Source organism: Capricornis sumatraensis, chromosome 15 (genome assembly GCF_032405125.1).
Source record: "Capricornis sumatraensis isolate serow.1 chromosome 15, serow.2, whole genome shotgun sequence".
Classification (NCBI taxonomy): domain Eukaryota; kingdom Metazoa; phylum Chordata; class Mammalia; order Artiodactyla; family Bovidae; genus Capricornis; species Capricornis sumatraensis.
The window spans coordinates 41,374,657-41,400,115 of NC_091083.1; the positions used below are offsets into that span (position 1 = coordinate 41,374,657).

General features: G+C 50.6%; 1 protein-coding gene across 1 annotated transcript; it reads right to left on the bottom strand.

Moving 5' to 3' along the window:
• Positions 1–148: 148 nt before the first annotated feature.
• Positions 149–24,717, bottom strand: OVOL2 (ovo like zinc finger 2). Its single transcript, XM_068987789.1, has 4 exons — positions 24,618–24,717; positions 23,714–23,934; positions 13,128–13,317; positions 149–462 (listed from the first exon to the last, which is right to left on the bottom strand). The coding sequence occupies exons 1-4, from the start codon at positions 24,715–24,717 to the stop codon at positions 149–151; spliced, it is 825 nt and encodes a 274-aa protein (XP_068843890.1).
• Positions 24,718–25,459: the final 742 nt, after the last annotated feature.

A 25,459-nucleotide genomic window follows, 5' to 3' on the forward strand; every position in this document is an offset into this window, starting at 1 on the left:
TGACAGTATTGGCACGGAGCCCCCATTGAGGCCCCCAGGACAGAGAGATGAACGGACCACTTGGACTCTGGAAAAGCATGTGGGGCAGGGGACCTACAAGACCAGGAATCCGTGGACACGTGGCAGAGTTGGCATCCACGCCCCTCTCCTACTTCTCCTCCTCCTCGCTCAGGTTGGCGTTTCCCTGGAGCGAGGACGTCATCTTGTTTTGCAAGAGAGCTGCCAGTTTCTTGGATGTCTTTTTGAGGAACGCACTGCCGGGGTGGGCACCGTTCACATGCAGGTACAGGTCCTCCTGGGTGGGGCCCGTGTAGCCGCAGTCCTCGCAGACGTACAGCTTATCCCGGCGCTGCTTATAGGCGTACTGCTGCTGCACCCCGTGGATCTTCTTCAGGTGGGACTCCAAGGAGCAGCGCTGGGTGAAGGCTTTGTGGCAGACGTCACACTTGTAGGGGCGAATGCCTGCAGGGGCGAGGGGCAGACACAGAACCAGTGGGTCAAGGCCAAGCCAGAGCCTCCCACCTATGAGGCCATTAAAAGTCATCCCATACAACCCAATGGCAAAAAGCCCCCCAAATGATCCGATTCAAAAAACAGGCAAAGGAACTGAATAGGCATTTTTCCAAAGAAGACATACAAAGGGCTCAGAGACAGAAGGGAAGATGCCCAGCAACACCAATCATCAGAAAAGTACAAATTGCCACCACACAGGTAGGAGAGCCAACTCATTGGAAAAGACCCTGATGCTGGGAAAAATTGAAGGCAAAAGGAGAAGAGGGTAGCAGAGGATGAGATGGTTAGATAGCATCACCAACTCAAAGGATATGAGTTTGAGCAAACTCTAGGAGATAGTGGAGGACAGAGGAGGCTGGCATGCTGCAGTCCATGGGGTCACAAAGAGTCAGACATGAGTCAGCAATTGAACAAGATAGGAGAAATCACCTCACACCTGTCAGAATTTCTATTATCAACAGGACAAGAGGTAACAAATGCTGGAGAAGGTGTGGAGAAAAGGGTACCCTCATGCACTGTTGGTGGGAATGTAGATTGGTGCAGCCATTGTGGAGAACAGGCTGGAGGTTCCTTGAAAACGTAAAGACAGACCTTCCATATGATCCAGGAATCCCACTATCCATATTTATCCAAAGAAAGTGAAAACAGGATCTCAGGAAGCTATCTCCACACCCATGTTCACCGTAGCGTTATTCACAACAGCCAAGACATGGAAACAGCCTAAGTGCCCCTCAACAAATGAATGGATAAAGGAGATATGGCATGTATTTGCAACAGAGACTCATTCAGCCAGGACAGAGGAGGAGATCCTGCCATTTGCAACAATGTGGATGCACTTGAGGACATTATATTCAGTGAGATGAGCCATACAGAGGAAGACAGATAGCGTGTGGCATCACTTAGATGCAGTAAAGTCCAACTCCCCCGAGAAACAAGAGAAACACACTTGTCAGGGGCTCCTGGGTTGGGGAAATAGGGAGAAAAAAAGAATCACCATAACCAAGGATGAAGAATATGAGGAAAATGGTTAAGGCAGGAGACAAAACTGTCCACAGCGCAAACATGATAAAAACAGACACAAACAGCAAAACTACCACCTGGCTTTAAGACGAGGTACTCTAATCTTCTCACTTGCCTGCCTTAATGTTTGGGTTTCAGAGTGGGCAGAGTAAACCGTGCTTTTTATTTTAGTCTGGGTTTTCCTGGAAAAGGAGGTATTTAGAAGGTGCCTCCAGGAAGGGAGACCCCAGGAACAGTGTGAGGTGACTCCCCACCTTCAGAGCAGGGAGAAGATGACAAGGTGGTGGTTGAGGGGGAGGTCATCCAGTCAGTGGGCAACCAGAGTTCAACTGGTCAAGCAAGGTAGGCGACAGAGGAGAACACACACCTCCAAGTCACCCTGCCCCTTGGGAGCTGGGGTCTTTGTCCCTCTGCTCAGGCAGCACCCTGGAGAGTGCCCTTGGTGGGTGGGGCTCTCTCTCCCCAGCAGGTCCCGCCTGCCTGGAGGTGGGGGTGGGGGGCCTCCAGCAAGAACACCCATAGTGGTCAGCTTCGACGTGGACAGATATGCTCAGAAGTGACAAGGGACAGGGGCAGGGGCAGGGCACTGATGGCATCAGCTACAGTCAGGAAAGCATCTCCAACCTAGATCTCATGCTGACTTTAAATCTGGTCTACTATCAGTGGGGCCTGCCTCCTGGCTGGAGAAGCCACAGGTACCATACAGAGCAAGAAGCTCAGCAATCAAATGACAGTCACCCCCATTCCCCCACGGGTACCCCACTGGGTGAGATGGAGCTTCTAGAAGTCCAGAGAGGTCCATGGAGCAGAGAGGAGGCTGCGAGTAGTTAGACCATCTCAGGGCCTGGTGGCCAGGAGGACCACTTCCCACAGGAATCCCCAAAGCTTTAGGCTCAAAATTTAAGAGTATGCAAAACCATCAATCAAGATAAGTATTTTCAAGGACTTCCTGGTTGGTACAGTGGTTAGGACTTGCACTTCCACCACAGGGGACATGGGTTTGATCTCAGGTAGGGGAACTAGGATCCTGCATGCCCCATGGTGCAGCCAAAAAAAGCAAAAGTTGTTTGAGTTGCTGAAAAAAATAGTGAAAATTAAAATTCACACTCTAAAGTGCTTATTTGACTTATACAACAATGAAATTTATTACGATTTTACTATCCTAGCTTTAATGGAAGCAAACTATTAAAAGATATCTTCAAAAATCTACTTTTTTTGCTTAACAATATTCCTAGGGTACCAGCCAGAATGGCAATCATTAAAAAGTCAACAAATAAATGCTACAGAGGGTGTGGAGAAAAGGGAACCCTTCTACACTAACCGTGGGGATGTAAATTGGTGCAGCCACTATGGAGAACAGTATGGAGGTTCCTCAAAAACCTAGAATAGAGTTACCATATGACCCAGCAATCCCACCCCCGGGCATATATTCAGACAAAACTATAATTCAGAAAAATGTATGCACACCAATGTTCACAGCAGCACTATTTACAATAGTCAAGATATGGAAGCAACCTAAATGTCCATCAACAGATGAATGGCTAAAGATATGGTACAGATATACAACGGAATACTACTCAGCTGGTAAAAAGAATGAAATAATGGATGTCATTTGCAGCAACATGGATGCAAGTAGAGATGTTCACAGTAAGTGAAATAAGTCAGACAAAGACAAATATCATATGATATCACTTATATGTGGAATCTAAAAAGAACATATAGTTAAAGTCACTCAGTTGTATCTGACTCTTTGCAACCCCACGGACTGTAGCCCACTAGGGTCCTCTGTCCATGGGATTCTCTAGGCAAGAATACTGGAGTAGGTTGCCATTTCCTTCCCCAGGGGATCTTCCCAACCCAGGGATCGAACCCAGGACTCCTGCATTGCCAGCAGATTCTTTACCATCTGAGCCACCAGGGAAGCCAAAAAAAAGAACATATATGTATAACTAAGTCACTTTGCTATACAACAGAAATTAATACAACGTTATAAAACAACTATACTTCAATAAAAAATAAAAATAAGTAAATAGTCCTGGAGAGTTCACCATGGTAGTGTTTACAGCCTGACTCCATCCCTTTTTAGCAGCACCACAGCGTTTTGTTGCTCAGCTGTACCCAAAGCCCATCTTTTAAAGACCAGCCCACACTCTCGCGGCACATCGTGCTGCCTTGTGCAACCTGGTACTAAGATGTGGTACACCCCACATCACATCACCTAAGAGCTTGCTGGAAGTGCAGAGCCTCGAGCCCCCACCCTAGACCTCCTGATTCAAGCGAAAGCAGTGGTTCTCAGATCTGAGTCCAAAACAGAATCACCTAGATAGAGGGCTTATCAAAACACAGATTACGGGCCCCCACCCTCACTGGCAATCCTGGTTCTGGGGTGGGGCCAAGAACCTGTATTTTCTAGCTGGTTCCCAGGCGATGCTGAGGCTACTTATGCTGAGGTCTGAAGCAATGCCAGATGAAGCCATAGGAAAGCACTTGGGGTGTCTGAGGCAGACATGCACCCCAGTCTTTTCCCCAAGGTTCCAAGTCCCCAGTTCCTTACTGGTGCTTCCTGGAGAGCTATATCTGTTTATGAAGTTACACAGATGATAAAGGAAGTCAAAATGGAAAAAAACAAAACAAAAAAACTCCTCACCCTCACTCAACCACCTGAACAAACTGAATGGCTTCCACTATTCTTCCACATCCAGAAGCCTCCATCATTGCCTCTACACTCAGTGTGAGAAAAGTCCCATCAGCTCAGTGTTGTGGTGGGGTGTTCCTCCAGCCCAGCCAAGCAGAAGGCAGGCCTGTATTATATTCTGCTGGTTCCAGAAAAACTGCCAAAAGAAACTTCATTATAATGCTCAGCACTTGGCATATAATAGGTGCTCAGTAAATCACTTTTGAAAGAATGAATGAACCCTCCTGGCCCAGCAAAAGAAAGGAAGATCCCCTGGAGGAGGAAATGGCAACGCACTCCTGTATTCTTGCCTGGAGAATCCCATGGACAGCGGAGCCTGGCAGGCTACAGTATGGGGTCGCTAAGAGTCAGACACAACTGAGCAACAGACACTGTCACTGTCAATCATCTTTCAATGAATGAATGAATGAGCCCTACTGGCGCAGGAAAGGAGAGGTCAGTCACATCTTGGGGGCCAGTTTTCTACAAACGTAGGGGCTATGAGGAGATCTGCCCCAAAGGAATACACCATGTAGGTTGCATGTTTGGGCCACAAGGGGCTTTGGGCTACCCAGGCCTCTGGGCCCACATGGCAGCTGGCTTCTACTACCTCTGGCTAATCAAGAATCACCCTGATTTTAAACCTGAAGCTCATCAAGACAAATTCACCGAGAGACCAGCTGCTCCTTTCAGGAGGGATCGGAAACAGCCCACAACTATTTTAAAACATCCAAACTCAGCCGGTGGGGAAACCAGCACACTTCCACCAGCTTTAACCTGGAGCAATGACTCCTGGATTCTGGAAGTGGGTGCTTTTCCCACCCTGCTCCCGGAGGGCCCCACCCCATGGTGGCCTGAGAATGGGGGCGGACGGGGCTGCACTGCTTGTCCCGAGCCCTTCCCCTCGGACAAGTCCACAGGCAGAGTCATGTCTCCTTCCTCTCTCATCCAGCTGCTCAGCTGAATCGTATGGGCGCCACACCCAGCGCAGAGTGGATGGCAAGGGCGAGAGGGTATCGGAAGCCTGCGTTGTGTGGATGACAGAGGCGGGGAGGGGGAGACAGAAGGCCCCCACACCTTGTTACTGCAGTTAATCCTGCCTTCTGCAAACCTGCTCCCCCCACCCCATGACCACATTCACCCCTCACTCACTGGAGCAAGCAGACCCTGTCACATAGCAGTTGCCTCTCGGTGACTCTGGGCCTGGGAACAAGTTCCTGCCTCCTGGAGTCCTCCGTTCCCCTACAGACTCAGAGGTCGGCAAAGAAGATGGCCAGGAAGGAGCCCAGGTGAGGGAGACCAATGTCAGGGTCTCCCTGTCTTGGACACGAGTGCTCTTGAATAATGGCTAATCGTGCCTGTGCTGGGAGTGGGGTTCCAGAACTGAGAGACACCATCCCCGACACCTAGACAGTAACAGAGTCCAGGGCCACTGGAAACCCAGGCATTACCCATCAGCCACTCATCAACCCAGTCCATGCCTCAGTTTCCTCACCTGTAAAATGGGGACAATAATTAATACCCCCTCGTAAGGCTGCTCTGAGGAGTAACTGAGATCTCATGAGCCAAGGATCCAGCACACAGTAAAAACTCAACGGGATGCAGTCTCAAGTGCCTATAATCCAGGTCAAAAGAACGCAAAGACACTCTTTAGCATTTCTTGTTGTTCAGTTGGTAAGTCATGTCTTTTTGGGGACCCCATGGACTGTAGCCTGCCAGGCTCCTCTGTCCGTGGGATTTTCCAGGCAAGAATACTGGAGTGGATTGCAATTTCCTACTCACAAAAGAGTCAGACACGACTTAGTGATAAAACAACAATATTTACGGAGGACTTCTTTAATGTGTTACATTTCTTAAATGTAAACATATATTTTTAATGTACACCTAAGTGATATTTAAGGAGCCAAAGCAATGATTCAATCACAGTATCATTTGTCAATGACAAAAATAAAAGCATGTTAGTGACTGAAAAAAAAAAAACGCATTTGTTAAAAAGCATTATGGAACAGACATGTGATGAAATTTTTTAGAAAGCATTAAAACAGTTATAAAAAAATCAAAATTTTTAAAAAAGGATAACATTTTAAAATGTGGTCCCTAGGGACTTCACTGGCAGTGGTTAGGACTCCATGTTTCCACTGCATGGGGCTTGGGTTCGATCCCTAGCTGGGGAACAAAGATCCTGTATGCCACGTGGCATGGCAATATATATATAATAATAAAATGTGGTCCCTAGGCAGCTGGTGGAGAGAGGCAGGAACAGACTTCCTTCCCCAACCACGTTCAGTGCTGTGCTGTGGGCCTGTATCACCTGGTCCAGAAAATACTGTGTGTGGGATATCACAAAGGGTTCCTTCTTTTCAAATGTTCTATTTCTACTGCCAAATCAAGCTTCATCTCACATATCCCCAAAGAAAAGTCTTTGTTACTAGCAATATCTGTTTTTGTTCTGCTTACTGTATCTAAATCTCCTTTACTGAACTTTATTCAAAAGTGGGCTTCCTCGAAAAGCTCTCTGCAGGCCTCCTCCTGGGAGTGGACATTTAGGGCAACATCCACAAGAGGCAATGTGACCACGCCCATAAATAAACATCAGAAGCGGTCTACCCTTCAGCCAGCTTCAGGGAGATTATTTGCAGGAAGACTAACACAAGTAGGCAAAGGATATATAAGATTTGTGATTGTGTTCTCTAAAATTAGAAGAGAGGGTGAGAAACAAAAGAAATAGGGAAGGGAGGAAAGGGAAAAAAACCCTGAAAATGAAAGACAGTGTTACAACTGGAGCAAGAAAAAACAAATGACAGTGCCTCCATATTTGAAATTACATCATCATCTCACAATAAGAAACGCTCTGACACCCATTCAACAGAGTGAGACACCTCCACCAATGCAGGTAGGAAACAGTCTCCCAGATAGACAGTACATGAAAACGCAGTGGGTACTAAAAGTTTCTGGGGAAAAAAATTAAATGGTAGTTTGCTTTCAGGAGGGGCTTCCCTGGTGGCTCAAGATGGTCAGGAGTCTGCCTGCAGTGTGGGAGACCTGGGTTCGATCCCTGTGTTGGGAAGATCCCCTGGAGGAGGAAATGGCAACCCACTCCAGTATTCTTGCCTGGGGAATCCCATGGACAGAGGAGTGCGGCAGACTACGGTCCATGGGGTTGGACATGACTTCACTTTGCTTTCAAGAGTGGAAATAGGGCTTGGTGTGGAGAGGAGGCTTCTTTTTTTTTTTTCTTTCTTTCATTCTTTCCCTTTCATATGATTTTTTGTAGCTAAAAAGTAAGTGAAAATCAAAGAGGGGAGAGCTTGTTGAGTGAAGGAGTCTGTGTTCTGCTCCTCAGCTCCCTGGGCTGGGAGGGGTGGAGGTAACTCTACTGTTCCCCCACGCACCCCACTCAAGCCTCTCCCAGCCTGTGCTTCTCCCAATCCAATCTCTCCACTCCTTTCCTTTCGCCTCCAAACAAACAACACCATCGTTTCCTCCTCTTCAATCAAGACGGGATTTGTTGGCCTTTCTTTTTCAATGTGGCCCAGATGGAAGATAAGGCCAGGGGGCCCCTTGGGGGCTGGGGTGGCGGTCGGGGCAACTGCTCTGGTCAACAGTATCATCCCCCGTTCCCTCAAGTGACCTCCAACCTGAATTCCTCAGTCTCCCCCCATGGCACTCAGAAGCTTCCACAGGAATGACAAGCACCTCGAACTGGCTCTTTCATTCTAGCCAGAGTTGTAAAGGTATAACCAACATGGGTTAAGCGCTCTGGAGCCTCCCACTAACTGAGCGGGTGACCCCAGACACGTGTGCCCTTTTCAGCTGGTTGCAGCAGCTATGCTTTCTCCTTTATAGCTTCTATGTTGACTGAAGTTTTTCACACAAAAGTAGTCACTTGTACAAATAAGGAAAATAAAATGCTTTCAATTAAAGCCATATTTGTCTGATGAGCCTGGCACATCTGGTCACAGTGACGAACAACACCCAGACCACACACCTGACACCTCCGCAGACGTGACTCGGCATTTCCTCTCGCCCCCTGGCGCCAGCGGTGCTCAGGGTCCCCAGGCATCGAGGGCAGAGACGGTGAGTACCGAGTCTGGCCCATGCTGGTTGCTACATTCTACTCTAAATGATAGATCTCCCCCGACCAAAAAACCAAACCGTCTCCTTCCATGGATGGCCAGCTGGTTCAACCTAAAAGATTTAAACAAAGCCAAAAGAATATTCTCTAAAAACAGACCCATGACATTTTTCATGGGCTGTGAACTGAATATACATTCCTTTCTTGAAAGCTCTCCCCCACGCCCCCCCTCCATCCACTGTCTCATTTTGACCTGATGCTGGCCTCAGTGACCCTGTCACCTCCTCTCAAACAGAGCAAATCCCTCTATTCTGTGTGCAGTGAGTGTTCTTGGGGGGGGTCCCCAACCGGACCCCCTTGAGTGGGCCCCCACTTGCCTGGGGCAGGACAGGCCTATAGAGCCAGTCCCACCCAAGACCCCGGTGGGATCAGGCTAAGGCCACATCCCTGCTACACTGTGCAGCTCCCCGCTGCCTCGCAGGCTTCTCCCAAGAGCCACCCTTCAATACATTGGTTTATAAGAATCACCATCTCAGGGACTTCTCTGGTCATCCAGTGGCTGAGACTATGCGCTCCCAATGCTGGGGGCCCGGGTTCAATTGGTTAGAGAACTAAAGATCCCGCATGCCACAACTAAGACCGGCACAGCCAAATAACTAAAAATAAAAGTAATTATTTTAAAAAAAAGAAAAAGAATCACCATCTCAGAAACTGCTTGTAGGGAACCCAACCTAAAACCATCTGGATTGAAAATAGCCACTCGTTTGCCAATATATTTTCACAAGATGGTAACAGAGCTGCTTCTTTCTAGTCCAGTTTCTTTCAACCTGGAGTCAGATGTCATGTGGCTACTCCTCCCAACCCTCCATCTCACTAGTACACCCCCGATCTACTCTTTCTTTGGTGAAGTCATATCCAAAAGAGAAGTCTAATCTTTTCTTTCATCTACTTGGATATTAAGGTCAGACATTTCCAGGCTCCGGTTTCCCTGGGTCTTTTCCAAGATGTTTCCTCCTGTTCTGAGTCTTTCCTTAGATGCCCTGTTCTCTCCGGGGCTGCAGAGTGGAGGAGGAGATGAGGGGGAGGGGATTCATCCTGCTTTTTGGGCCCCACCCAGCTCTGTCCACCTCTCAACACTGTCCCTCCAATTCTCAAAACAAGGGTCCAGAGATCTTAGGTAAGTTTTTACATTAATCATGGACCGGCCCAACTGGACTGGGAGCAATCGTAACCTTCATTGAACTAGCTACTGTACTTGGGGAAACAGAGTCCACATCTTTGCTTCTGGTCCAAATACAACATTTACCTGTCACTATCCAGAGCAAAAATCCAGCATCTGCGTCTCAATCAAAGGCAAAGCCAAGTTCACAGAATTCTGGTGAGCTCTTTGGAGCTAGTGAGGTGGTTCACATGAGCTACAAGGTCAGAAGACCCCCAAGACTTTGCTCTTCTTACCGATTATCCCTTTGGCGTAGAGCTCAGAGCTTACAGGGCAGGCCTCTCGAGCCAGGAGGCCAAGTCTGTCCCTCCAGCTCCTGCTCAGCAGCCTCACCGCAGTTGGTGGCCTTTTGTTGATCTGCCAGCAGTTAATTTGTCAACAAGCCCTTGACTCCTCTCTCTGGTTCATCATTACCTGGAGGCAAGTCTCCATCGGAAAATAAACCAGAGCAGGGAAAACAGGTTCAAGACATTTCCTTAATACTTTTTGTTAACCACCATAAAGAATCTACCTGCAATGCAGGAGATGTGTGTTTGATCCCTGGGTCAGGAAGATCTGGAGGCAGAAATAGCAACCCACTTCAGTATTCTTAACTGGGAAATCCCATGGACAGAGGAGCCTGGCGGGCTACAGTCTATGGGGTCACAAAGAGTTGGACACGGCTGAGCATCAGAAGACCAGAGGTCTAGAACTGGCTCTGGGCCCCTTAAGAAGCTTAAGGAGGAGTCACTTTAAGAGTTAAAATTATGATTAAAAATATTAAAATCATTATCTATAGATTCAATGATCTAAGAACTGTCCAATAGAGACTCAAATGCAAATCACTTGGACTTTCCCAGAGGTCCTGTGGTTATGATTCTGTTCTTCCACTGCAGGGGGTGAGGGTTCAATCCCTGGTCAGGGACATCCCACATGCTGCATGGTACAGCAAAAAAAAAATTCAAGTCACTTTGTAGTTTTATAGTTCATGATTTTTTTTTGGTGGGAGGGCTGTACCACCTAGCTTGTGGGATCCCAGGGATTTTCGGCCTCTCCTTTCGTAGTCACTAGAGGTCTTTCTTGCTCCTCTTTCAGGGCTCAACCAAGAGGACACCTCCTCCGAGAAGCCTCCCTGATGCCACTTTCTCTTCTGTCTGGCACACCCACTGGCTTTCTCGGGGAGTCCAGGGTTTGGGTTCTTTCTCCCTATGTGGGCTGAGGTCTCTGGAAGCACAGAGGTGAGTCTTCAGGCCTCAGGAAAACTCTGCCAACTATTTCAATGTTTACCACCTCTAACAGCTCATATTTACTAAGTGCTTACAGAGTGTGAAGCACTTTATACACCATTATTGCCCTGAAATCTCACAGCCCTCACTTAGGTGACAGGTATTTAAACCCCATGCCCACTTTAGAGATGGACAAACTAAAGCAAAAAAGAAAAAGTAATTTGGACAAGCCTGCACAGACAGCTAGCTCAGATCTGGATTTCTTAACCACTATGTGACTGATTCAACTTGCAAACTCTTCCCTGAGAGTGGTCAGTCCCTCATATTTCTACTAACGAAGAATTAAGTCAGTCACAGATGAGGCAGCTCCATGTTTACTCCGACTGACCGTACCAGCAGCCCACAGTGCTCCCCGAGCCCCCTTCACTTTGTCTTAAAGGCCAGGCCCCAGGATCAGGGAGTGGCCAGAGAACCCACCAGGCAAGGAGCTGCAGAAGAAATAGGCCATGCCTTCTACGACATCTTCAGAAAAAGATGCAAAGCTGAGGAACTCTCCAGGACAACCAACGACAAATGACTGGGCAACCGGTCCCCAGTTTCTTAACCTCTTGGGTTAGTTGCCTGTTAAACCAGCTTTGTAGCTACTTGTTGGGTCCACTGATAGCTGGGGCTGCCCCATCAACCACAGAACCCCTCCAACTTTCATAGGACCATCTACCACCTACAGGACCCTTCACCCTATTTAGGACCCTCCACAGTTACCCTACCACCAGCCACTCCCGAAGCATTCCTCCTGCCTCAACCCAAGGCAGGCCACACAGAGGTCAAACTTTTACAGGTTCTCTCATGTTCAGGACTGAAATGAAAGTATTAAAGCTAGACCCTAGAGAGTATCCTCTACTGATTCCACTTTCATCACATTCAAAGCCAGACAACAGTCAGTGCTGCTGCCAGAAGTCAGGCTAACAGTGCCTCTCGGGGGTAAACTGACAGTGACCAGAGGGGGTTCGGGGCAGGGCAGTGACTCACAGGGTCTGTCAACACTCCAGCTGGTTAGATGGGTGTGTTCACTCTGTAGAAACTCCTACATTCTCAAACTGCTCTTATGACATGTGTGCTCTTCTGGATGCATTGTTACTTTTAAATGAAATTTTAAATGAAAATTTCACTTTAGTAAAGTTTTTTTAAAGGAAAAAAGAAAAACTTTTAGCATGCCAGACCACTCTTTGGGGTGAAGGACACCCTTCTGAGGCCAGGAAGGAGCTCACAGCTAGTACCCTAAGAACAAAATGTGTGACAGAGTCTATAAAGGAAATCTCAATAGCAAGGATCTGAGAAGGGCCCTGTGTGGGGCTTGGGGAGCTGGGAGCCCCACTGAGAGAGAGGAGTGGACATTTTCCCACCCCCAAAATGCCAGAGGGGGCGGAAACCCTGAACCCTGAAAGGGCCTGAGGGATCAGCAGGACTATAACAAATTCTAAGAACTGTAGGGAGAGAGAGAGGGACCCGCATAAGACTGCTGGTCAGGATGGGATGAGAGGATGGAGCCCAGTGGGGTGCGTGAGGGTTCCGAGGGGCTGGGACAGGAGGCAGATTTGAAGATGGGAGCCAGACCGAGAGGGGCTTTATATGGAACCCAGCAAGATGGAGACTTTGATTTTCATCCTGCCCAGAGTTGGAGATTTTTTTTTTAAGCTGGGAAATGGCATCTTAGAATTCTCAAGGGATCTCTCTGGCAAAGGTGTGGTCCTCAAGAAGCCTGCAGACCAGACATCTCCTACACAAAACTACGGAAGCTACCAGCAATCAGAGGTGCTGGCAGACCGGCGAGCAAGTACCCCCTAGGGCTGTCTGTGGAAGGAGATGGTGGGGACACAGACCCGCTGCACAAGAAGGGGGCGCTGAGGAAGGCTGTGGAGGGCAGGCCCGCCGCCTGACCTGCCACACAGGACCCTTCCTCCCCACCCCCGCAGAAGGCTTGGAGTGTGCTAAGTCTGCTGAGTGTTTTCTTTTTCTGAGCTCCCAGGAGGAACCAACGTGATGCTATTTTGAGACAGGATCACTTCCCGAGAGAGAAGCACAAAATATCTGCTGAGGGACCACAGGAACCGCGTTCCAGCGTCAGCCCGGCCCAGTGGCTGCACCTGACGCCCGGATGCTCCGAGTGGGCATCCCAGGGCACTTCCAACCAGTGACTTGCCTTCAACCGCATCTCACTGGGGACGAGACCAGTCTGCGGCGGGGGCGGGGGGGAAGGGGCAGGGGTGGGTGGTCGCGGGCCCCAGGGGGCACTGCTGCAGGCGGCCTGGCTCCAAATGGCCCTCCCTCAGCTCCCCTCACCCCTGCTCCGCTATCCTTCCAGAAACACGGCTCTGCTCAGGGCTCCCTCCTTGACGCAGGAGCTCACGCCGCGCCCCTCACCTGTGTGCGTGCGCACATGCCGCTTGAGGTCGAAGGTGTCGTTGAAGCCCTTTCCGCAGAAGCTGCACAGGTGCCTCTTCACCTGGCTGTGGCACTTGAGGTGCCGGTTGAGCATGCGCTGCAGACGGAAGGCCTTGCCGCACAGGTCGCAGCTATGCAGGGCCGCATCGCCGCAGGTGCCTGTGGTGAACTGGGGCAGAGAGGGGCGTGAGGTCCAGTGCAGAGTGGGGGGGGCGAGGGGAGGGGAGGGGTTGGCCCTGGCTTGGGCTGCCCCGCCTCCCACTAAAAATTCCCAACATGTGTAGGCTTTGGGCAGCCAGGTGGAACAGGGCAGCTCCCCCTACATCCATGCTCATATTTCCAGCGGTGCCCCGCCCCCAGCAAGTGGGGGTGGGACCACCAGCCTAGTGGGATACACTCTCTGGAAGGGGGAGGATGGTGCCCTTCCCGGCCTTAGTCCTTCCTCCTTGCTAGAGCTCCAGCTGCCACCTTGGACCCTGAGGGGGAAGCGAGTGCTGAAGATGGAAGGGAGAAAGAGAGGAGTGTAGGTCTGATAACATCCCAGAGACCCCAGAGACAGCCATAGTCAATTCCTTCCTTCTGGGCCTGCACCGAGGTTGAATCCATCAAAATGGACTGTCTCCTCACCCCCTGGATCTGGCAGAGCCTCTGTCACTTCCAGATCTTAAGAGACCTAGCAGCGGCTTTTCTCCCTCCTCCCTCTTGGAAGCCAGAGGCCACCAAGAAGCCCGAGCACACCATGCTGTAAGGAAGCCCAAGCAGCTCGGCAGAGGAGCAGTGAGGTGCCAGGTGTGGATAAGTGGCCACTGGACCTTCCGGCCCACCCAGGACTACCACCAGCTGGGTGAACAAACAGGCCTAGAGGAGAACTGTCTAGCCCAACCATGCCCCAGCTCCTGACCCAGAATCATGAACAAATGACAGTTGGCTTCCGAAGAGACTTGGTCAGAATCCCACAGCTTCATTACCAGAAAAACCATAATCAAATCCCAGGTTCTGAACGGTCCACTCCATTCTTTCAACTGCATTTGCTGCCTCAAAGGAAGAAAACAGAATCTCTATGTGATGAAAAACACCAGATCTGCTATGTTCATCAAAGGTTTCCTAGATCCTTTAGAAGATGGATCTAATTGTTCTGCCAAAATTCTATTCATCAGTTCAGTTCAGTTCAGTTCAGTCGCTCAGTCGTGTCCAACTCTTTGCGACCCCATGAATCGCAGCACGCCAGGCCTCCCTATCCATCACCAACTCCCGGAGTTCACTCAGACTCACATCCATCGAGTCAGTGAAAAACTTGTTTCAGACAAGTGTCAATTCACAAGAAGACTTGGTCCTTTCCTGGCTTAACACCTTCCATGTCTCAAACATCCTCCTTTCATCCACCCGAGGTACCACCTCCACCAAGCCCCAACTCACCTGTTCCCTCCCAGATAAACTTCTCCAGGCTCTGCAATGCCTGCCCAAACTGGTCCCAATATCCCTAATACCAGAGCCTCTCAAACCCCGGTGTGCACATGAATCCTCTGGGGGTCTTATTAAAACGCAACTTCTGATTCAGGAGGTCTGCTGGGGTCTGAATTTCTAGCCAGCTCCCAGGAGACACCACTGTGCAGTCCACAGACCACACTTGAGACATGAAGGACTGGCCTTCAGATGGTTTAGCACTTTATTCCAACTCATTCCAGAGGCTTCCATCACACAGAAGCATTTCCTCAGGGTTCACCTGTTTTCCTCAACTAAATGCCTGGTGGAACTCAGCAAGTGTTTGTGCAGGTTCCAGCCCCCATACCCCAAGCCTAGATGGCAGCCCTGCACCATGCAGGTCAGAAAGAGTTTCTGGGTGATGACTCACAGGTGGCAGAATGTGAAGACCTCAGAGCAGGGCTTTTCAATCGGCCCCCTCCAGTGGTTCATTCTCAACTGTTCCATCTTAGTCTCAGCCGACATTAATGTGTGCCTAATCGCAGACAGAGCCTGTGCTCTGAGCTGGAGGGTGCCCCATCACCAGGATGGCTTGTCCCCAAGAAGAGGCTGGTCTAGGCACAGGCCACTGCCATCCAGGAAGTCCAGGGTGCAAGAGGCTGCTCAGAGGGGCACCTAACCCCCAGACGGGGGTGGGGGTGGGGCATGTCCTGGTGCAAGATAACATGCTTCTAGGGAACTGAGTGTCTCAGCCACAGAGGAGGAAGAAGACGGGGGAAGGGCAAAGAAGATTCAGGAGAGGGCTGGGAAACAGGAGCTGTGTTGGGTCCAGCCTGGCTAGCCTGAGCCCTGGAGAGCAGCTGATGAAGAGAGCCGAGGAAGCAGAGAAGTGGAGAAGGGCAGGGCTCTACCTCGGGTCCCTGATGAACTGGACTGTCAGAGGGAGGTGGGAGGTGGGAGGTGGGGCACACTGGAAGATACAAGAGGACCACGGGGCTTGAGTCTAAAGACCTTCCTGCCTCATACCCCACCTCTGCCCTGTGTCCGCTGAGGTGGTGGGATGTGACAGAGCCTGCGGGCAACTCCGCTGTGCCCAAGGCTCTCCCATCACCAGGACAGGTAGTGGTCTCCTCCTCGTCCACAGTGCCCAAGTCCCCATTCTGGTCACTGCCTCCATTGAAGGGATGTGAAAAAGACTAAATATAGCCCAAATCTTGGCAAAGGGTACTTGGAGCTTCTCAAAGCCAAGTCTATACAGGAAGGTCATTTGAGAGGTCACACAGCTAATAAAATAGAACACAGGCAAATGACCCTGGTCATTCTGATTAGAAACGCGAAGAAAGGGAGAGTTGTCTTCTGAAAGCCCCACATCAACGTGCCCAGGGAGTGTGCCGACCACAGCTCCAACCTGGACTCTTACTTACTGTAAACCTCTCAGTAAATTCCTATTTTAAAAGTGCTCTGCATGCAACATAGATACTTCCTGTACTGGAAGTATCTGTCCAGGGTGGGACAGTATACTGTCCAGGGTGGAAATCTCATATCAGTGGCACTTTTTGGTTTGAAAAGAAGAAAATGCTGAGGGCAGAGGGGAGGGGGTCAGTAACCACTGAATGTGGTGCAGAGCCAGCGGGCCATCTGACGGAGCAAGATATAGACAGCTTTCTTTCTAACCTTGGGAAGCAAAGAGGAGCGAGGGGGCTCCAGAGGGAGGGCACCTCATTCTCAGGGAGCTTCCCCCTGGTCTTCCCAGAGCCAAAGGAAAAGTTCTCCCATGAGCCTCAACGAAGGAAGGGTTCCCATTTCTCCACATTTATGCGCATCCCCATTTCACAATATGGAAAATGGAGTTACCGCTAAATGCTTATCCAGAGAATCCCCAGAAAGGACCACCTGCTGCCTGTAAATGTGTCCTGAGCAGTCCAGTCCCAGACACTGATGAATTGTATCCAGAGCCTCTAAAGAGAGTCTCTCTTTGAAAGATGTAGGCTTAATTAAAAGGCAAAAGATCATGGCTGATAAAGCCAGCTTCTGCCAAACTAGTTCACTTGTCAGAAAGAAAGCATAGGACTTTCCTGGCGGTCCACTGGTTAAGACTCCAAACTCCAGTGCAGGGGGTGCGCATTCAATTCCTGGTTGGAAAATCAGATCCCACATGCTGAACGGCCAAAAAAAAATTTTTTAATGGCAAAGGGGAAGGAAAAATTGCTTCATCAGAAAGAAAAGAGAGATGCCTTATTAGTCAGCCATAAGAAAGAATGAAATATTGCCATTTGTAGCAACATAGACAAACCTAGAGATGACCATACAAGTGACGTCAGAGAAAGATAAATACTACATGATATCACTTAAATGTAGAATCTAAAAAATAATACAAATGAACTTATTTATGAAACAGAAATAGACTCACAGATATAGAAAACAAACATAGTTACCACAGGGGAAAGAAGGAGGGGAAGAGGGGTAAATTAGGAGTATGGGATTAACAGATACACATTACTACCTATAAAACAGATAACCAACAAGGATTTACAGTATAGCCCAGGGAAGATATTCAATATCTTGTAGTAACCTATAAAGGAAAAGAATCAGAAAAAAAAAAAAAAATATATATATATATATATGTATAACAGAATGTCTTTGCTGTACCTGTCAAACTAACATAATATTGTAAATCAACTATACATCAATTAAAAAAAAAAAAAGGAAAAATCCCCCAAGAATTCTGCAGAAAAACATTCAGAGGATAAATTTCTAAAGATGAAATTTATCCCACAGAGCACACTTCACATATGCCTGGAAATTTGGTCTGGATAGCAAAAGGCGGGAAAACTACCTACATGTCCATCAATAGGGATTTGTTACAAAATTTAAAAAGATGGTAGGATCATATAACAAAAGCAGCTAGCAAAAAAGACAGAAGACTGACTACCAGCCACCTGAGTAAGCCCTCCTGGAGGCTTACTATGTGTACTCTTCCCTGGTAGCTCAGCTGGTTAAGAATCCGCCTGCATTGCAGGGGACCCCGGTTCAATTCCTGGGTCAGAAAGATCCCCTGGAGAAGGGATAGGCTACCCACTCCAGTATTCTTGCGCTTGTTCAGCCTAAACAGTTCCTTTTGAAATTATCCCGCCCAGTCAACCTCCAGGAGACTCCAGTCCCACTGGCATCCGACTGCACCCACAAGAGAGACCCCAGGCAACACCCACCCAGCTGAGCACAGTCAAGTCACAGAACTAGAAGATATCACACTATACCAAGCTACTAAATCTGGTGTTGTCTGTGAAGCAGCAGCAGATCACTGGAATGGTAATAGATGTATCACATTCTCTTAAGACCACCATATTCGTGAGTGCTAAGTCGCTTCAGTTATGTCCAGCTCTTTGCATCCCCATGGACTGTAGCCCGCCTGGCTCCTCTGTCCATGGGATTCTCCAGGCAAGAATACTGGAGTGGGTTGCCATGCCCTCTTCCAAGAAGGTCATCCCGACCTAGGGATCAAACCCCTGTCTCCTGGAGCTCCTGCACTGCAGGTGTATTCTTTACCACTGAGACACCAGGGGAAGCCCCAAATGGGATTAGATGAGCTCTTTTCTTAAATTCAAATCCTGCTCTACCATTCACAGTCTGGGAAGTAGGCAAAGTTACTCAACCTCTCTAAGGGTAATTTCACACCCCTCCCCCCATAAAATGTGGGCAATAACGATACTTGCCTCTTGGGATTGTTAAGGAATACTAGTTCCCCAGTAAATCCTAACTCTTAGAGTTTGACAAGTTCTTGCGTCCTATGATCCTAAATAAAACGTAACAAGACCTCTTGTTTCTCCACCTGTCTTTTGAGTTTTCCTCTCACTGATGGAAGAAAAAGGGAACTAACCTTCAGTGTGGGTCACTAGACCCTAGTCCTTCATCTGCAATTCTGAAATCGAAAAAGTTCCAAAAACCAACATTCTCTCTTATCTCCATTGGCAACAAAACCAGAAGCTACCATCTGGTGTCAATATTCATGCTTCGATATAGAAATTATTAATTTGTGCAATTACAGGGTACTGCTCCAGATACAGTGTCATCTTCTGAAAAAGTTTAATAGTCTCACCCTTAATCCAAAATTAACTCTCCGAAAGGCTCAGCACTGAAGTGGGGAAGCTACCATGGAGGGTGGGAGGTGACATCAGTCTGGAGATTCATTAACTAATTGGTGATTAGCTCACGGCCAGAAAGATGAAGAGAGACAGTTAATTCCACAACCCTGCAGCTTGGCACTTTCTTACGCGGTCCTGTTTTCTTCAGGATCTCGGCTTTCGTTTTAAAATACACACAAAATTCCCTTCTAGTTCTTTTGAAAAATAGTCCTCTGCAGCAGAAACAAACCCATCATTGTATCAGAGCTACGGAAGACTCCAGGAGCGTCCGGGGAGGTGGGGACTTGGGCTGGCCCTCTGATCAACTTCAAAGCTGGCTAAGGTCACTTACCTGTCAACTTCTAAAGGAAAAAAAAAAAATCCTTTATTTTCTGTGGATGCTTCCACCAGACAAGTTCCTTAAATTAATGAACCTATTTCCTGCAGTAGGCTACCTTCCATGGCCATGTGGACAAGATTGCCACTGACACATCTGCTTATGTCTGAGTGCTCAAAACATGGTAAGTGTAATTCCCCAATTTCTTTGGGATAAAAATACCCCTCCTGCATCCTTAAGCATCACAATTCCACTACATGGCAGAATGCAGTCTTCCCAAATGCAGAGATGCTGAAGGGAACATATCCTTATCATCCAGAAGAAACAGGGGCTAAAACACTTGCAGGTGCCCACACTGACATTTTGATGGGGCTTGCAGTCTGCAAAATGTGTGCCTACAGTTCCCAGGGACAGGCCCATGGGTCTGGGCATGACGTGTGGGAGCGGGAGGGATAACCCTGTGCTTTGTTTCCTGTCATGTGGTAGAAACTGCTTCAGGTTCCCTCATGTCACACTAGTGCCTAAGGTGATAGCACAACAACACAACTACACAACAGCAACTACACACCACAACGACAGCACAATATACTAAAGAATAAGGAGCCTTGGGTTGGGCTTTGCCACCTGTGAGGGACTCAAAACAACCTCTCTAGCTTTATCTTTCTCCCCAAAAATATGAGGAGACTGGACCACATCTGGGTCCTTGAGTAGATCCTGTGGGTGGACAGGCTCAGCCTCTGTCCCCACTCTGAGGTGGACCATCCTGCATAGGAGAGGCTAGAAAGCGCGATGCAACATTTCCCAGAATCCCTTGCAGCTGTGGTCTTTAGATGTAACCTGGGTTCCACCAGTTACATGCATTGTTGGAGACTGGACTTCAGGCGGGCCTGAGTTAACTGAGCCGAGGCAAGTGTGCAGCAATTTTTTTACACCTTGCATTAGCAGAAGAATCATGATGGGCAAATAGCAGCCATAGTGGCCACCGCAGCAGCTCCCTGGGCAGCCCAGCTCTGCAGTGTGGCTCTGGGAGTCACTCCTGGGAGCTCAGCCTGGTCTCTCTTTATCCCAATTTGAAAGGAAGTGTTAGTCGCTCAGTCGTGTCCGACTTTTTGCAACCCCATGGACTATAGCCCCCCAGGCTCCTCTGTCCATGGAATTCTCCAGGCATGGATACTGGAGTGGGGTGCCATTTCCTTCTCCTGACCCAGAGATCAAACCCAGGTCTCCTGCATTGCAGGCAAATTCTTTACCATCTGAGCCACCAGGAAAGACTTACCCCATTAAATGCCCCATAATTAACCATCATCTGCAGCTCACACGTTGTTCTCCTATTTCTCCTTTTCCCCCTTTAAATTAATTTAAGCTTTTTCAAGTATCCATTCCAAGCATTTCCCCCTTTTTCCTTCCTGTTTTTCCCCAAACACTGTCACTTATATCTAGGAACTGTTGACTCCTCCTTCCCTGCCTGTATTTCTCTTCCATGTTGACTTACGTCCTCCTATGAGTCAGGCATTACTGTACCAGCTGCTGGAAATATGAGCCCACTAGGAATGTTCCTGCCTTTGGTGGCTCTAGAGTCAAGAAGAGGAGTCTGGTTAGCCAAGGAGATGGTAAGTTATAAGGTTGGAGCTTCCAATTCTGTCTTGGGAGACTGAAGTCAACAGGCAAGGAGTTAGGGATGAGGCTTATGTTGCCTTCCAAACATCAGATGGGTGTATCTTTTCCAAATAACACTTAAATCCAGCCAATCCAGTTGGTAAGTCCCTTGCCCTTGCTGGGGGCAACAAAATATTGGATGTTAACAAAATCTGCCACAGGTCACTATTGGCTAACTCCCCACTGGGCAGTTTATACACTAAGAAAATCGCTTAGCATTTTGTATCCACTGTCTACCCCAATGCTTGAGAGGCCCATTCTATTATTTCTCCATTTTACAGATCAGGGAACTGAGGCTCAGAACAGATAACATATCTCCAAGCACAGCTGGTGAGATGGACCTAAATGAGGTTTTCCTTCTCCCACGGCCCCGCATCTGTCCCCACGGGAGCATCCACATTTCTTGGCTTGGCCCCTTTACCATCTCAGCCTATCCCAGCTATATTTCCAGCTCCTCACCCTGACTCTCCCTGACCCCAGGCCCGTTTCCCATCCTCCCTTCAGCTCTGAGTCCTGTTCTTACTCAAGCTTCAGGCTCAGCCCTAAAGCCTGCCTCTTCTCACTCTCTCACTGCCCTCGAATCCACACCAAGAAACCTCCCTCTGCTAAGAATGTATTGCATCTTTCCTCATGCTTCTGGTTGAGCGTTCACTTTCCTGTAATAGTGTTAATAATTAATATAGTATTTGTGTCTCTCCACCAACCCAAAGAATCCTAGCTGGAGTTACTGGGCACCTACCATGTTTTCTGATTGACTCATTTATCCTCACTACTCTATGAGGCAAATGTCATTACTATTAATATTCCCACTTTACAGATGAGGAAACTGAAGTCTGGAAGGTTTGAAAGTGAAAGTGAAGTCACTCAGTTATGTCCGACTCTTTGCGACCCCATGGACTGTGGCCTATCAGGCTCCTCCGATCATGGGATTTTCCAGGCAAGAGTGCTGGAGTGGATTGCCATTTCCTTGCAAAAGCCAGAGCGTAGAACCCTAACCATTACTGTCAGATGGTTCTGAAACACAAGGGTGGCGCAACTTTATCTCCTGGCTGCCTTACGTACAGCAGGCACTAAATGCCGTGGATGGAGCTTCTCTCTGCCCTTCTCTGGTTCTAAGAACCAACTGTTTAATGAGTGCCTTCCAGTTATTGAAAAAAATGCATCTTGCTCAAGTGGCTTCCCCCTCTTAGACCGTTTGTTGTACTTTGCACAGAACTCTAAAGTTACACCACGTGCTAAGGCAAGGGAGGTTTGACCAGTCATTTGAAAATGGACCATACCATGGCTGATAATTCTATAATCTTGGAGCATCTTGACACCAAGATGTCTCCTAGTTTTGAGTGGAAGCAGAGAGGAGAAGGAACCTGAACTTCGGCCTCAGTAAACAAACAAAAACTCCCCTGGAAATTTAGTAACGGTTGAGGAGCAAACTACACTCCACTCCCAGCCCTGGGGGCAGCACAAAGACAAGGATCCTGGGAATAAGATCAGTTTCATCCCCTTAATCCAGGGCCCCAGTGGAGCTGTTGGCCCGGGGCATCAGAGATCTCCTAAAACGGTGGTTAAGGGACTGGATAATTTTCCCCTGCCACTTTCTTTCCAGGCAATGTGGGCAGTTGGGGGATAGAGGTTTAAACTAGCTAAGGACCATCCCCAAAACAACGTTTCAATTGTCCTTCCAGCCAGGTGATAAATATGCAAGTGGGACACTTTGTAGAATTTCCTGGAGGGCAGAGGTAGCAGCCTCAGGCAAACTGTCCCTCCCACTTAACCCCACCAAGCCCAGAAAAGCCTCCCACCAGCTGACTTTGAACCTTTCCAAGCAGGATGCCCACACCCAGTCGGCAGCATCCTTTAAAGCCATCTTTCCTAAGGATTCCCAGCTCCAGCATCTAGCCTCAATTCATAACCAAATCACCCCTGCCCATCCCGGAGCCAAGCCCCAGGAGCCAGGAATATGCACGGGGGAGGGAAGACCCCCTCCCACCAAAAGTAACGGAAGTTTTCCCAATCCACAGTGTTCTAGGGCTTCCTCCCCATCCCCCGGCCTGGGCAGGGGGCGCTTTGGGACCGCCCAGGAGCGCCCGAGAATTAACACTTACACCGAGGGACTGGAGCCCGCAAAAGTTCGTATTAAGGCCCACCTGGCTAGGAGCTGGGGTCATATGATTCCTAAAAACACCACTCCCTGGCTCCGACTGGCTGTGAGTCAGTTGAATGGGACTTAATCTTGGAGGTAGCGGATACCTTTGAGCAGGCAGTCTTGGAAGTTCCACCCAGGAAAGCGCAGATGGGCGTCGTGATAAACTGTGGCCTACAATTCCAAGAGGCTGGGTGGCGGGGTGGGGAGTAAATCGAGAGAACAGAGGGAAACAAACATTGCAAGCCAGTGCGGGCGGGGCCATGGGGCAATTTGCAGTTGAATCCGATTATCCGTGAATATGATTCAAGAAGATTTGATAAACACCAGTTTAAAAGTGCCCGGCACAGACCTCGTGTCTAATGGGCACTTCATAACTGGCACCGGGAATAGTTGTTACTGTGAAAGACCTACTGTGTGCCAAGCTCCCACGACTGTCTCCGGAACACAAGGAACCGGGCGGAACTCCCTTCGAGTTCAAACAGCGCTGGGAACTGCGCCCCAGAGGAGGGGATCCCAGGGCCTGGGGTCCCTCCTTTCCCACCCTCAGAACTCCAACGGCCTGGTTGTGCTTCAGGCTCTATGCCCAGAAAGGGGGAAGGAGGCTGTGCCTGAGCGCTTTGGGCAGCTCCAGAGGCCACGCGGGAGGGCTGTGCCCGCGCGGGGAGCGGGTCTTCCGGGCGCAGCGGCCTGCTAGCCGGCAAGCAGGAGGACACGCGGAGGCGCCCTGGCCGCGGCCCAAGGGCAGGTGCAGGAGCGGCGCAGCGGGCGCGCAGGGTGCACCGGTGCCCGGGCGCGCGGGCGGGCGCGGCAGGGAGGGGCGCCGGCCTCGGGAGCCCGACGCCAGGGCGTGGTGCAGGTGGCGGCGGGGGCAGAGTCGACTCCGTACCTTGATTTTCGACCTGGCGACCGGGCGCTGCTTCGCCGCCAGGTGTCCATCCGGGCCCTCGCCGTCGCCGGGCTCTGGGGTTTCGCGCTCCGGGCCGCGCGGGGACGAGCTGCTCTCTGCGCCGCCCGGCTCCCCCGCGCTGCTGCTGCCGCCGCCGGTGCTACTGCCGCCGTCGCTGCGGCAGTCCTCTGGGGGATCGTGGAGCAGACGGCCCAGGCCCACTGCGGAGCGAGGGCCGCGCCCCGACACACAGACACGCGGCGTCAGGCCCGGGCGCCCGCGGCAGTTTGACCTGCGGGCGGTGCCGCCGCCGCCCCTCCCCGGACCTGGGCACCTCGCCAAGTGGGCAACGCCGCGGGGGTGGGCAAGCGAGCCCCCGACTCGGCCTCCCGAGCAAGCTCGGAGTCCTGGGTGGCGTGGGGGGACGTCCGCTCCTCGTTCCCAGTTCCCGTGCCCACGAGGTTCGAGGGCCAAGCGCGGCTGGGGACACCGCGCGCCAAATTTCCACTCCCTGGGACGCTGATGGGGGGACCGGATCTCGAGCCACCTAGCCCCAGAGAGGTTGACCCATCCCTGTGCAACCTCACGAGAACGTGGGTTTGAGGTTGCCCCTTTGTGGCCCCCAGTCCCCCTCCTGGGCCACCTCTGCCCGCAGCAGCCAACGGTCCCGCCGCCGGGCAATTAAAGGCGTCCACTAGGGGGGAGGGGGTGCAGGGCGTCTGGGGTTCCCAGCCTCTAACTCTCGGTCCTCTCGCGCCCCAGTAACTTCCTTCCCCCTCCCCCAAAGGAGGGGCATGGGGGACGGAGGGAGTCCAGCCCGGGTCGTGGAGTAGAGGGGACCCGGCCACCCCTGCCCCCACCCCAGGAACCCGGCGCCCAGGCCCGGCCCCCGCGCGGCGCTCACCTGGGATGTAGGTGTCTGCCCTCTCCTCGTCCGGGAGCTCATCCCAGCTGCGGACCGAGACCCCCAGGCTCCTCCTCTTCACCAGGAAGACTTTGGGCATCGTGGGGGCCCTCTCCCCGGACTGCGGGCCCCTAGTCCCGGTTGCTCCCCGCTAAAGGCGGCGGCGGCGGCTTGGTCCCCGGCTCCCCGCGGCCGAAGCCCACCTTCCCGCCCCGCCTGCCCCTTCCTTCCGCCCCCCACCGCCGCCGCGCGGCCGGGCCTCTCCCCCGCACGCCGGGAGACTTCCAGCCTCCGGGCTCAACGACACCTCTGCCTGAAATCGCGGGTGAGACCACGCCGAGGAAAAAAGTTTCATAAGGTGGAATAGAAAAGGCACCAGGAAACTTGGGATTGAGCATGCGCCCTGCAACATAACGGTGTCAACAAGCTCGCTACCTGTCCGACCGGTTCCGGCGGCCGGGGCTGCCTGTTCCAGCCCTTCCTTAGGCATGAATGTTTGCAAAAGAATTTAACGTCTGATTCTCCCCCCTCCCCTTTGTAAAAAGGGAAAGACGCTTCTCTCTGAACCCCCTGCCCCATGCCGCACCGCAGGCACTTGAGGGCGATCTCCTGGAACGAAACCCGGCGCGCGCTTCCCGGGGCATCGAGCTGGGGCCTCCCGCTAGTGCCCGCCCCCCGGCCCCCACCCGTGGATTCGTCTCCGACAAGCAAGCCAGAAAATGGCTCAGCTCCTTTGGACCTTGTGGATCATTCCTGGGTTTGTTGAAGTCTCGGTTGTGGAGGCCGCGGGGAGACGCCCGGGATTCTGATCCGGTAAAGAGGGAACTTGGGGGCTTCGGTTC